At 31.0% G+C, this 15,023-nt stretch overlaps 1 protein-coding gene across 1 annotated transcript; it reads right to left on the bottom strand.

Annotated features, from left to right (window-relative positions):
* Positions 1-9,435: 9,435 nt before the first annotated feature.
* On the bottom strand, positions 9,436-10,511 carry LOC125874275 (PRA1 family protein B3-like). Its single transcript, XM_049555128.1, has one exon. It carries the CDS (start codon positions 10,394-10,396, stop codon positions 9,740-9,742), a length of 657 nt encoding a protein of 218 aa, XP_049411085.1. The 5' UTR covers positions 10,397-10,511; the 3' UTR covers positions 9,436-9,739.
* Between the last annotated feature and the right edge of the window lie 4,512 nt (positions 10,512-15,023).

The following is a 15,023-nucleotide window of genomic DNA, read 5'->3' as shown; positions in this document are numbered from 1 at the left end:
AAATGAAACTTTCCTCTTCTTTTCTTTCTCCTCTCCCTAATTTGAAACTAAAACACTAGTAAAAGAAGAAGATTTTGTAGTAAGAGGAGCTAAGATTCCACGTGAAGTGGAAGCATATAGAGCTAAAACTATGAGAAGTTTTATTGGGAGACATGAAAAAGTGTCAGGTGTGTAATCAGATTCACAAGACAGGCTCCAACACAAATAATTAAAAGCGTATAACGGCTAGTTTTTCTACAACTAAAATGTTTTTGGCCTTTATATTGGAAAGTTATGGTGTGTTGATAAAAAATATACTTTGAAAAGTGGGCTATTTTAATTCTGGCCACCTAGTAATTAAACCTCTTCTCTAACGGCTATCTTTTTCATGTTGGGGTCCCCCATATTCTACTTAAAATTGATACTTTTGCGTTGTCTTTATTTGTTTGATTTACTAATTTCGCCTGCAATGTATATTTTCTCTGTCTCAATTTAAAAGAAATGATATATATATTTATATTTAATAATAATTTTACTTCAAAATATTTATTTTATTTCTAATAGAATGATTTTTAGCCACAAAAATATTTATGACTTATTTTAGATTAAAAAAATTTAAAATTATTTTTTAAATTTTATATCTAGTCAAACTATCTCATATAAATTGAAATGGAAAAAACGGATATGATTATGACTTGATCCTTACCACTGGTCTAAGCGGGGGGTCCATTTAGTCATCCGAGGTTAACTAGATTTGACGTTTCCTTATAACACAAATATCGCTTCTTCTCATTTTGTGCTCTTCCAATTGGACAACGACAATTAAAAAGTACTTCCCCTCTCAATGATTCATTTGGGTTCACACAAATTTATATAAACAAGGTAGGAAGGGAGGATTTTTTTTAAAAATAATGGTCTAATAAATCTTAAATGTTTATATAATTATTTCATTAAAAACATAGAAGTTGAGTTTTTTTTTAAATAAAAAAGGTTATTCTTTTTTAGATGGGTTAATGAAAAAATGTGATAGGTAAATTGAAATGGAAGGAATACTAAGAGTTTTGATAATGCAAATTTTGATGGAAGATAAGTTTAATGTATCTTAAATATATATTTGTGTGTGGGTTGGTTGTTTTATTATAGTTTTTGTTTATGATATATAATAGTTTTTTCTTGTTTTCAATAATTTGTTCTAATATGTTGTTTTTTAATTATCACACTATTACATTGTTATTGTTTCTTTTAGTAGATTTTGCACCATTTCTTTGTGATTTACTACTATCTTTTTTTCATTGTCTCCTCCTTCTTCACTTGAGAGAAATTTTGACCGAAGTAAGCCACTATTTAAACTAATTCACCAAAATAATATGTTTTTTTTTTTTTGAAATTTTACAAAACTAGAATAAGTATTTGGTAGTAACGTTTTAGGTATTATTTTATTAAAAAAAACCAATGACAAAAAGACAAAATTCTGACGGAGAGAACATATATAAAACGTTACTATCAAATACGTTTTATTAATTCGTTACTCACTTATACATTTTAAGGCTAAAACGTTAGGGACAATAACGACTCTTTAGGCATGATGCTCTCGATTTCTCTAATGACGAAAGTTTCTTCATTAACAAGAAAGAAAGGCTTGGAAAATTGAATTAAGTTCTTCCTCAATACAAGAGATTATTTAACAAGTATATGGTGGCAGTAACTAATGGAGTAGATTGTTTAGAAAATTTACAAACTCATGGTTTAGGTTTTTGAAAAAATCGAAAAAAATTAATTACATGTTATCAAAAGATAATTTATTGTAACTCATATTTTTATTTTTTGCAAAAAAATAATTGAATAACGTTACAACTATATTTTATATATAAAAGTATTTATTGTCCAATTGGTGGCTGTACGTTATTTTTAACTTATAAGTAATATTTATTACAACTTATACTTTCGTGAGTTACAATATAAAAGTATTTACTTTGATGTAATTTCTAAATATTACTTATTAGTTTTCAAGATGGGCTAGCAAAATATAGGTTTTCAAGTTTATCTTTTAACATATTTTTTAAAGATTTTTGAGACTTAGAATTTTGAATGGTCCAATAAAGGTTATAGTCCATATATATTAGTAACTCTAATAAAGCTCAATTTGAAATCAAATCAATACTATGCTAACAAAATAAATTAATTCAACACTAAGAATGACAATAATGTTGAATAAAACTGTCAATATGGGCTAACCCACTCCATCCGGGCTAACCCATACAAGCTTTGAAATTTTACGAGCTAGCCCATTTTTGGTGTGGGCCAGAAAATGATTGTCCCAACCCACAAGTACGTGGGCCACAGGTCAGCCCTCTTTTTTAAAAGGTATTTTTTTGGGGAAATTGTGCATAAGGCAAACTATTAATTTAAAATAAATAATATAGCTACTGTTTCATTTATTTCCTTTGAGTAGCTACAGTTTCACATATCTTGCTACTACTGACGGGTCCCACGATTTGTATAGGTAAAAAAAAAAAACGAAAGTTATTCCTTTTATACAATTCACTTCATCTCCTTCCTCTCTCCCATACCTTTCAATTTCTCCTAAATTCTCTCCACAAAATTAGTTTGAATTTCAAATCTTCACCACTACGCTCTCAATCGTAACTTCAAAAATTTCAGGTACCGCCAAAACCTGTCTAAATTGATTTTTTTTTTCAATTTTTCAGATCCAAGTTTGAAAATGACACAATTCGAATGGATGAAATTATCACAAAGTCAAATACAAAAGGCGAATCTAGTTCAACAGAGAAGAGGAAAGCAAAAGCAATTGTTTCTACCAGTGATCAGTTAAAATCATCTGAAGACATTGTCCCTGGCTTAGTGGACAGGATGGATCTGAAGAAGTTAATGTATATGTATAAACAATAATTATTTTGTTCTATTTTATGATAAACCCTTTTACTTTTATATATATGTAGTAATACTTTCTCAGATTTATTATGTTTAATTGTTTGTTTTTACATATTTGTATAATTTTTTGATTATTTGTTGTAGACACCATTATCATGCATATGAATTTCCTTTATACAATTATATGTTGTATAAAAATTAATTGTATATATATAATATTTGTTTGTATATAATTTGTTGTTTGTATATGTGTCATAGTTATACATAACAAGATCTGTCTGTATAATTTCTTTAAGTATATATGTGGTAATTTTGTTTATATACAATTACTATGTTTTAGTTTTAGTTTGTTTATACAGATTCTATAAATTTTGCACAAAAGACATTGTATATACAAGTAGCAGTAGATATTAGCATTTGTTTGTATATAATTTTTTATTTGTATATTTTTCATAGTTATACATAACAATACATGTCTGTATAATCTCTTTAAGTATATATATGTAGTAATTTTGTGTATAAACAATTACTATGTTTTAGTTTGTTTATATAGATACAATAGAGTCCCAACTAATGAAGAAGTCGTAGAAGGAAAGAAATCCTATTAAAATATAATGTGCGTGAGTTTAGCGATTTTCTTCTTTTTTTTGTGACAAAAATTAGCGCATTTTTCTTTATTTATTTTTTAAAATCAAATTGTATATAAATTGGCAAGATTATCAAAATATACAGATTAGAAAACCACAACAAAAAGGAACATATATTTATACAAATTATAGCCAAGTCAATTTAATATACATATTTCAAATATATACTTATACAAAGTATATCTACATATACAAATTACAGCCATATACAAATATTCAATTGACAATCCTAACATAATAGGCATATACTTATACATATTGTATATAATATACAAACTAAATTATCACAACAAAACACGAACCTGCACTGAATTAATATGCAAGTTCACAAAAATTGAACCACAAAATATAAGATTATACAGAACGGACTAAATCATATACAGATTTCACGTATATACATATAAATAGAGTATGTGTATATATAAACTACAACTACAAATAAATATATAATTGACAAGCATAACATAAAAGACTTATACATATACAAATTGTACACAATATACAAACTAAACTATTAGAACTAAGGACGAATCGACATTGTGTATATATATATATATATATATATATATATATACAATTTCATTGTTCATTCGTAGATTCAAATTAACAACAAAAAATATACAAATCAGAACAAACAACATAGATTACTATCATAATATACAATCCTGTAAATTAATGACTTTCAAAAAACAAATCTACTTTCAAAAATGAAGGATAAACAACAATATCTTCCACAACATTATAGAATCACAATTTTTTTGTAGAAATAAACGGATGATCTTTCTCGAATTCGAACAATACTTTCAAAAATGAAGGATAAACAACAATATCTTCCAGAACATTGTACAAGCACAATTTTTTTGCATAATTCAACGGATGATTTTACTCGAATTCAAACAATGGTTACGACTATATGAGTTAGAATCTATTACATCTAAAAAAAATACAATTCAAATTGTTCATTCAATTGATGAATGTTTAAAAGCAAAAATGAGTTTCAATACACGAAAAACACCAATTTCGATATGAAAAAAGTAAAATCAAAGCATTTTTCGGCATGAAATACATTTTACTTCCTCTTGTTATCTCTAAAATTGATTTGATCTCGATTGCTTGAAGAGAATCACCAAAACTTGATCGATGTGATTTACCCAGTTACAATGGAGTCACTACTGATGAAGAAGTCGTAGAAGGAAAAAGATCTTTTTGTGTGAGTTTAGCAATTGTCATCCTTTTTTTAAACATAATTTACAGCCTTTTATTAAATTTATTTAAAAAATAAAATTGTATATAACTTCAAATGAATCCTGAAATATACAGATTAATAGCTCCATAGCAAATATAAAATTTGTTATGGAGCACAATTATGCAAACTATAGCTATAGCCAGGGGCGAATTTATGTATTAAAATTGGGTCACCGGAACCCGTGGTCATTCGACTAAACTCGATATATTACTTGTATAATTATTAAAGAAATATTAAATAATAACTTGTGGAACCCATTCTCAAAGTTGCTGGATAGTTCACTGGTTTGACAGTCAAATTTTAACATTAAGGTCTCGAGTTCGATCCCAGTCAGCCACAATTTCAAAAGTCAATAAACTACAAAAAGTTTAATTTATGATTCCTCTTTTTAATAAACAAACTAACAAAATAAAAAAAATTAAATATATTGCTTAGTTATTGTTATTATAAATTTTTTGATCTTATCTTTAAAGCAATGATGCACCCGTTTTCTTGGAATTCTGGATTCACCTCTGGCTATAGCATACAAATAGGATTTTTATCTTTGCTATACCTAAAATTTCCTCTATATTTTTTCTATTTTTTTAATTAAATTATAATTTAAAAATATTATCATAAATATCGACAAGACAATATTACATGGTGTTAGTGTTACTACTTGTTAATTAAATCCACAAATAAAATTATCTTTATAATATTTATTAAGTTTGATTTCAAGTAAAAACATAAATAGCTAAGTAGAAATATTAACCTAATTGTTTTTTAATGATCGTAATAAAACACAAAAACTATGACAACATTCCATAGGTTACTGGCCTATGTAGTGATTCCCTAGAAATTTTAGGAAATTTTTATTTTATGTAGTACATATTTTATAAACATAATTTATATTTAAATTGTAATATTTCAAACTTTTAACAGATTTTGAGTTTAGACTCTTGTTATTTTTAATACTCTATTTTATTTTTATTTTTTAATTAATTTTTATTTAGCCCACTGGCCGATCCTATCCATATTTCTCAAGCCCCACAAATCGGCAGACTTATTCAAGTCGGGCTAAAAAGCCCTTTTCTTAAATGGACTCCAAAAATCATTGCCCAGCCCTATTAAATCACGGGTTAGGCCAAGCCGGCCCTATGGGCCTAGCCCATATTGACGGCTCTAATGTTGAATATCTGTTCTTTAGTTTTACGTTGGTTTAGACATTTAAAATGCATAATCTAATTTTAATTTTTCTTTAATGTTTAATCATGTAACTAGTACTTATTAGACTTGTTTAGCATGATTTAGTACTTTTAAATTATGATCATTTTCATTATGACTTTGCAATATTTATTTATATGATGATTTCATTATTATTTTTTATTAAATATTTTTGTGTCATTACTCATATCATATTTTGTGTTATTTTCTTAAGAAACACCTTAGATAGTTGTATTTTGGTTGGACTAAAGAAACATTGCACAAGTTAATTATATGTTTGTATGCATAATTTACCGAAAAATCCACAAACCTGAAAAAATTTGATGTTTATTAGTTTAGTTTTATTTAAAAATTCGACACAATGATTTGGTTTGGTATTTGAAAAATTCGAACCAACCCGAAGTTGAAAAATCCGAAAAAAACGGATTTTATTAATTTGGTTTGGTTTATAAATTTAAATATTTTACGCAAATGGTTTGGTTTGATATTTGAAAAATTCGAACCAACCCGATCATGTACACCCTATTTGAAGGTATGATTCATCTTATTAATTTCTTATCTTGAGTCTTAAAATAGTGTGGGACAAACAATTTATTTTGCTGAGAATTTTGAAAATCTGCCACATGATATGATAATAATTTCAGAAGATGGTAGTGATACTTGTCATTTATATATGTAATCTACAAGCTGCATATTATTTCTATTTTTGATATTAAAAAGGAGAAAGAATCTTGTAAATATGTACTAGTGCAGTGCAGTAAATTTTGCATTTTAAATAACGCTATTACTTTCCCAGATGCAATTTATGGGGAAAAAAAAAACTAATGGTAGTAGACACAACATTAGCCTGGTGTATTATACATTATCATAAATAAATTTTGACTGACTGTAATCAATATTTTGTATGTTCGGATCATACGTGCAAGAATTCCAGAAATGTACAACCACCACAAGTGGAAATATATTTCATGTCTTCGTTATCGTTATTTACTAGAAATGACAGTATTTTTATAGGCTTGTTATGATTATACAATGGAAGACATGTTAGAAAACAATATTACTGTATATATTATGTGCATACCTCAATTTTCTACTAAAGTAGCAATATTTTTTTTAAAAAAAAGTTGTAACTTGTAAGTTATTATAAATTTTAAGATGATTAATTATGTATCATTTTAGAAGAAATAATTTATTTTGATATATGTATAAATACACTTTATATATTGGTAAAACTTATAAATTTGAAGATGCATTTTCTGAAGCAGTAAATTTGAATTTACTTATGAAATACTCTAAAATTTATACCCAAAGTAGAAAATACTCTAAATAGTAACTATATTTATGGAGTATAGCTAATGAAGTAAAAACAATATTATTATCCAAGCCATAGTTTTGAATGTGTTGGTATAGTATGAACATCACTGGACAAGTTGCTACTAAGTGTTTGCATCCATATGAACATCACTAATTGTGTTCTAGCACCATGCATCATCTGGACAATCTGAACAGTGTGTTGTCATGTTCCATCTTGGCAGAAACAAGTTAGCACAGTGCACAACAGACAATGGATCGACCAAATGTAAGTTGCCCGTTGAACCACAACTATCTGGAATTGGAAACAATCTTGGTTATTTCACAATTGGAAAAGCTTTCATGTCCTACGGAGTCGCAAGAAAAGTCGCTGCACGCTTCTTATGAAGCGATCCTGACTCAAATGTAAGGGGTTTGATTTTATGAGGCAGATATTACAAGTGTGAAATTGAGATAGAGGAGGCTAACCATTTGTTTCTGTGTGGTTTCCCTATCGTGCAACGCTGAGTCAAAGATTTGCTTCTCTGCTGGACAGGTTAAAGCATGTTGGCAAAAGGTAGAAGAAGAATCAATCTGAGATACCATTCCAGCTTTGTATTTGGTGGATTATATAGAAAGATTGGAAACTCAATGTTCGGGGCCAGCACAGAGAACACACATAGGTTAGAATACCATTGACTTGTAGCTACGTATTTTGGTGTAAAATGTAACATGTAAATTCCAGCATGTCCCCTCAGCTCCCATAGAAGCTGAGTTTTGATCTTCTTCTTTTTTTGTACAAACCCAGAGCTATCCAAGTGCTATTATTATTACATTAATGAATGAAAATAGAATTTAATATTAACTACCCCCACCAAAGAAGAAGAAGATCTCATTGCTGGACCTCTCACGCGCATGAGGCAGACAACTTCTATTGAAGAACAATATAACTGACACTTGATAATCCTAATAGTTAGCAAGTTGGTCATCAACTCATGATATTAAGGGGAGCAAGAGAGAACAAAAAAAGAGTTGATACTACAATATCATACTCAAAGAAAACTTAGTTTCACAACTTTGAGACACTTCACAAAGTGATCACAACATCACACAAAGCATTTCCAATCAAGAAGCTACTCATGGTTCTTAAACCTCCATGTATATAAGACTTGTAACCCTAAAAATTACTCATTTTGCCAGTATGTATAATAGGAACATAATGCACCTCTTTCTTACCTTCCCTTTTATCCTTTTGGTTCCCTTCCGACAAGATATTAGTATAGCTTTATTAAGAAGCAACTGCAGATCATTATACTGTAGACCTTGCTACAAGAGACAATATATCTTATCTATTGTTTAATCCATCTACTTGTTATTGAGAACATTGCATCTGATGCTAATAATGTCATATTCTAACCCGGCTTAGCAACTCTTAAAAACATTTTGTGGTTTCACATAAAATACATTGACACTAGAAAAATGATAACCAACATATGAGTCACCATATGCTGCCTTTTAGAGACTGAATGTTGTCCCCGTCTCAATGTCACTAGACTAAATAGTAAATAGATACTATCAACCAAGCGATTTTTAACCATGCAGCAAGAACAATAACAATCATTTAACTTTCATAAATACAGCCAGCTGGTCATCGAAACAGATCAATCAGAAATTCATGAAGAAATAAATGCATACAAAACAGAGTCAAAGACAACGGGGTCTCTCTCTCACACACACTCTACCTTTATAGCTAATTTATCCACGACGAAAGACAAACTTAAAACTTCACAGTACTGTGAAAATCGAGATAAGGCTAAACGGTTAAGAAACAACTTGTCTATCTGCAAACATCTCCAGAAAAATAAAATAAAATATATATATAAATATATATCTGCAACAGAAGTGCAGAAGACTAGTGCTACCATAAACATAATCTTCCCTAAGAAGTTAGTGTTCACATATTGTTTCTCCCTCAACTCCATCTCTTTCTCTTCTTCTCATTCCAGCATAACTCCACACAGGATCATCTTAAACATCTCACATTCCCCTCCTCTGATGGCATGTACCAGAGATGCCCACAAACCAACAAAATAGAAAAGCATGTAAAGAAAAATCCAAGAACTATAAGCAGGAGCAGAACGAAAGTCATCATCAATTTTCAGTGTAGAAATCAACTCATAGGCAAACTATCACGTAAATTTTAACATTTGAGCCACCAACTTACAGATAAACATGAATTAAAATGTAGTAGCAAACAAAAGTAAGGAGTTAAATACAGATCTAAAAGTTGGAAATTACAGATCCAATCTAGATCTATAATCTGAAAACAAAATTTCTAAATATTTCTGCAAAATCCGACGCAGAAACTAGTTTTTCTCTACCAAGAATATTACAGTTCAATTAAATTGAATAACTGATTCACATCAAATATAAAAGCTCCAAACCAACCTCATAATCATGTCTCCAAATCAAATGGATCGGACTACACACGAGCAGCAACAGCCGGCGCAGCGGCAGCGGCGGCAGATGAAGCAGCACCACCGAGGAACGAAAGGAATCCAACGTTGGCCGGCTCTTGATCATCAAGGAACAAATCTTCAGGAACCCTAAAAGCTCCATGAGCAGAAACAATAGCCAGTCCAACAAGAAGAGCAGAGATAAGCAGGGATCCAACACTGGTAAGGAACACCACAATAATGGTGAATACCACTAAGATACCCAACGTTTCACGATCAGAGAAAGTACGGCCAAAGATAACAACGGGCTGATCTGAAGGTCTAAACAGATAGAGAAAAAACCATCCTCCTAGGAGAGCAAGAAGGACAAGGAGAGAAAAAGGATGAGATAGAAGGGAAAGAGCGAGTACGCTAGCAAGTAAGGTAACGTAATTGACGCGAAAGTAGGAGAAGTTTTTGCGGATGCGCGAGGCTGCTTCAGCGACGGAATCAGGACGGGCAAATGATGTGCGGTCGAGAAGTTCTAACCAAGGGCGTCGTTGAGCGAAACCTTGACGGATCGAAGATGAAAGACGAGATATGAATGAACGGAATGCGGGAGTGGAGATAGGGGCCTGAGATTGAGATCCGGCAGTACCCGTAGATTGCGGACTGGAGATCGGAAGTGTCACCGGAGAAGCCATTGTTTTTTCTTCCTTTGTTTTGCTCCCTTCTCGATGCGGAGGGTACACAGAGAGAGGGAGTGCAAGTGGGAATATTGTGTACAAAAATAATGCCAACGCTTCTAAAGGCTTCGGCTTTCCTTTTTTTTGTTATATATATTCACCTATTTCTTCTCAAAGCTTGTGACAGCCAATGATTTTCCTTTTTTCTTTACACTCCATTCCTCTTGTTCTCTGTGTAACTAAACTCATCTGGATACAATTTTGAGAAATCAATTAAAAAATCTATTCTATATTATTTATTAAAATATATGGACATAATTGATGCCAATTGACAGCTTAAAATTCAGTCATTTGGCATTATTTAGCTAATTAGCTTTTAAAAATCCAAAAATAAATAAATAAATCATTGTATATTTTTACAGTGATAAACCTCTTTACAATGATAATCGCTCGAAATTCATATTTGATTCAATTGCTTATGAAAATTATTGATATTCAGATTCTTCAATCTCTTTTGATGAGTGGATTTTTAGGAGATAAATTCTCAAAAAAATTTAAGAATCTCCTCAAATAAATTATAATCGTCTTGTTGGCTTGGCTATTGATACCTTGATGATGCCTTAAGGGCTTTATAATTAGTTGCTTTGTATTTAATGTTGATATTAGAAACATAACAGATAATTTGATGTAGAAATTATGTGATTGCAACACCTATAAATTACATAGTTTGCTTTTGGCGTATCGTGATGCTTATAAAGTTAATGAGTTAGAATTATAGTTTTACCTTCAAGTAAATAGCATCGTGGTTGCCTATTGAGTCATGATGATGACATGTTGGGTGTTTCATCTACCTGTTAGCAACCTTATACTTCAATACGAAATACAGATTATTGTGAAGATAGCATAGAACGTCATCTTACTTGTTGATTAATTAGAATTGTTTGATGCCTAAAGTGGCTATCTTACTAGCTATTAATATTTGAGAGTAAGAATTTGAGTCATATACATATAAATGTCCCTGTATTTATTGCCTAGAAAGCCTATTGACAAGTGTAGATTGCCTATAGAACTATATTGAAATCTACTCACTTATGGCCTTTCTTTATGCCTAATTTGAAATTACTGACCCTTAATAGAGTCTTGTGTGCTCAAGGTGCAGTTATAGGAACCCAGAAGGCTCAAATATAGCTATCGGAGTTCAAAAGGCTCACGATAGAGACACAAAGGCCAATTGTGCTCAAGATACAATAAAGCATATGAAAGATATGACTAGTTGTCCTAACTAAGTTACTCGTAGTCTTATTCAATTATGTTAATTGTGATTGATATAGACATTTCTCGTTGGGATCTATATTTTGGTATTAGCGACCCCATATTTAGATAGGGCATAATGATTGTCTGTGTAAGTTACTTATTGCCATATTGCTTGCTTTCTGGCCATTGATTATTTGTCGTTGACCTCGGGTATAGTTAGTTGTGGGGCCTAACCCATCGATGACCCCCTAAAGTTGGCACGATGTTTCACTTAGACACCTTAACTGAGCGATGTTCATTTTCGGAATCTTATTGTATCATTTTAACACTTTTTTCTCGCATAACATAATGAGTGTAGAGCGTGAAAGGGTTATTTAGTTAATTTTTAATTATTTTTTTCTTTTTCTTCACCATTTTCAGCCACCATTTTGCCCAAGTTAAATTTCATCTATTAGGAATGAAGGTTTTTCAACAAAAATGATGGAAAATGTTTTTAAAATTTAAGAATAAACTCATTCATAAAATTCTTCGATGGAAGAATCTAATATTCACAATGAAGTAAATGTAAGAAGATTGATAAAAGCTTATTTCGATTACTTGCGGGGAGTGAATTCAATGATGCGTAGCATGCAGATGTGGTGAGTGTAATTTCTGCAAAAAGGGATAGAGATTTGGTGAAAGAAAAGTGGGGGAGTCGGGAGTATTTTGCATACCACAAAAAAGAAATTCAAATCAGAAGGAGAATTTGCTTGTTTGGGGGTTTTGGAGAAGGCGATCGGGGTTGGGAGAAAGTGTGTTTGGAGAAGCCGATTGAGGGTTGTGCCGGGGTGGTGGTGGTTTGGAGAAGACGCTCGGGGGAGGGGGAGTGTTTGGAGAAGGTGGTCGGGGTGGGGTGGGGGTGGGGGGTTGGAGAAGATGGTCTGGGGTGGGGTGTGTTTTTTTTTGGGGGGGAAGGGAGGTGTTTTTATTTGAGAAAAAATATCATTTGTCATTTTAATTTTACTCGATATTAATTATTTAAAAATTATTTTTGACACAAATGACAAATGTCATCATTTAATTTGTCACTTTACACGTCATTCGCGGGTTTAACCCACACACATTATATGTTTTTGATGATATTAAAAAAGTTGTCAAAATGACATAGCGGTACCCTACATGAGGTGTCTAAAATAAACATTGTTCAGTTAAGGTGTTTAACTGAAACATTATGTCAACTTTATGGGGCTGCCGAAAGGTTAAGGCTTAGTTGTAGCAATGTGACCTTTGACTATGGGATTATGTATAGCTTATATACCTAAGAGGTTATTGAGAAACGTGGAAGCCTACAGGGTTATATGAAGGCTTATTCATTTACGTGCCACTTGATTGCTTAAGAGGGCAATATATTGATGCCCACAGGACTATGTTGATACCTAAGAAGGATATGTGATGTCTACGGAGTTATATTGATGCCTATGAGGTTATATTGATGCCTAATAGGGTTATATGAAACGGACGAGGCTATATTGATGCTTAAGAGGGCTATAGGTTGCCTATGGAGCTATTAAAATGTATTGATTGCCTTCGGGGTGATATATAGAGTACCTCAAGGGATATTTAGATGTTATGATTGCCTACGAGGCTAGAGGACTACCGATAGGAGTATATTCACTAAATTGGCACCTTCCCGACTTATGGCTGCTCGGATAGGTGGTCTTGTTTGCTATTTGCACCTACCGAGCTATTAGGGGCTTGATTAGGTTGTTTTTTTTAAAAAATATTTTGGTATGCTTAGATTCAGGAGAAAGTCATTACGCTCATCTTATTTTTGACTTTATTATTAAATTGCTTTCAGAATACTATAATACCTGCTCAATTATTTATGGCATTTCATATTCGGCACATTATTTAGCGCATTCTTATAACCTACTGGTCCTGAAAGACAAGTATACAGGTTTCTTCAATAGTGTAGTAGATTTTCAACAAATTAGTCAGCTCCCTTTTTTTTTTCCAAAGTTCTCAGATCTAGAGATTTGATAGTGTTTGTCATGTTTAGTTGATAGGTAGGTTGGGACCTGTCCCGGCATAATATGTTACTTTTAGAGATTTGCAAATTTTTAATTGTATAGATATGTATTGTTGGTTATGTTGGCCTTATTATTTTTTCCTTTTAGCACAGTGGTTTGTTGGCCTTAATTGTACATAATTATATATGTTCAGTTTATATGTTTCTAGACATCATGACGGTCTCAACGACCTGTACAATGTTACTTAATTATAGATATCACGATGATCGTGACAATATAGAATTTGGTTTCTATTCTATGTGATTTGTTGAAATTAGTTGAGTTGACTGCAGATTTTGTGGACAGGAACCTTGCCAGCTGAGGGCTTAATTTTAAGTCGGGATATACTTATCTGTTTTCTTAATTTTACAGCTGGTATTACGTTGGTAGCGTGATTCTCCAGCAAGAGTCGACTTAGGGTCAAGTGTGGCACTAGGTGCCAGTTGCATCCCTAAGTTGGGTGTGACGATTGAAACCTGTTAAGCGATGGTAAAATAAGAAAAATAAACACACTTAATGATTAAGATTACAATATTTAAGATTCATACTTTGAAAACAAAATAAATTTAATAATTAAGATTAAAACATTCATTAAGTACAAACAAATAAAGTCTTAAACATCTCTATTTCACTCAGTTCGTGGCTAAGGTGCGCATGGATGTTATTGTTTTGCTACATTTCCTACATGATATCATTACAAGTAGAGGTGTACAAAATCGAACCGAAAACCGAACCAAATCGCAAGTCGAGTCAAATCGGAAAAAAAACTCGACTAGTGGTTTGGTTTGACTTGGTTTGGTATTGGAAAAAAAAACCGACTACATTTGGATTGATTTGGTTTTAACTAAAAAAAAACAACCCAGACCAAACCAACCCGACATTATATATGTAATTTTAAAATTTTATTTTGTACGCAAAAATATTTACTTTGTTATAATTTTAAAATATTTCTTATACCATTTCATAGTTTTTATCTTTTAATATATTATTTCAAGTTTAAAACTTAGAATTCAGAATGGTCAATAAAGATTATAGTTCATAGATGTTGATAATTATAATGAAACGTAAATCAAAATCAAAATAATACTAATGCAAAAAGAAAATCAATTCAACACTAAGAATGACAATAATATTAAATATTTGTTCTTTAGTTTTACATTGGTTTAGACAATTAAAATACATAATCTAATTTTAATTTTTCTTAAATATTTAGTAATGTAACTAATACTTATTAAACTTATTTTAGCATGATTTAGTACTTTTAAATTATGATCATTTTCATTATGACTTTGCAATATTTATTTTATATGATGATTTCACTATTATTTTTTATTGAATATTTT

The sequence above is a fragment of the Solanum stenotomum genome, chromosome 8, assembly GCF_019186545.1.
Source record: "Solanum stenotomum isolate F172 chromosome 8, ASM1918654v1, whole genome shotgun sequence".
In the NCBI taxonomy this organism is placed as follows: Eukaryota; Viridiplantae; Streptophyta; class Magnoliopsida; order Solanales; family Solanaceae; genus Solanum; species Solanum stenotomum.
The sequence above is the reverse complement of the archived record's forward strand: the minus strand, read 5'-3'. Positions and strand labels throughout refer to the sequence as shown.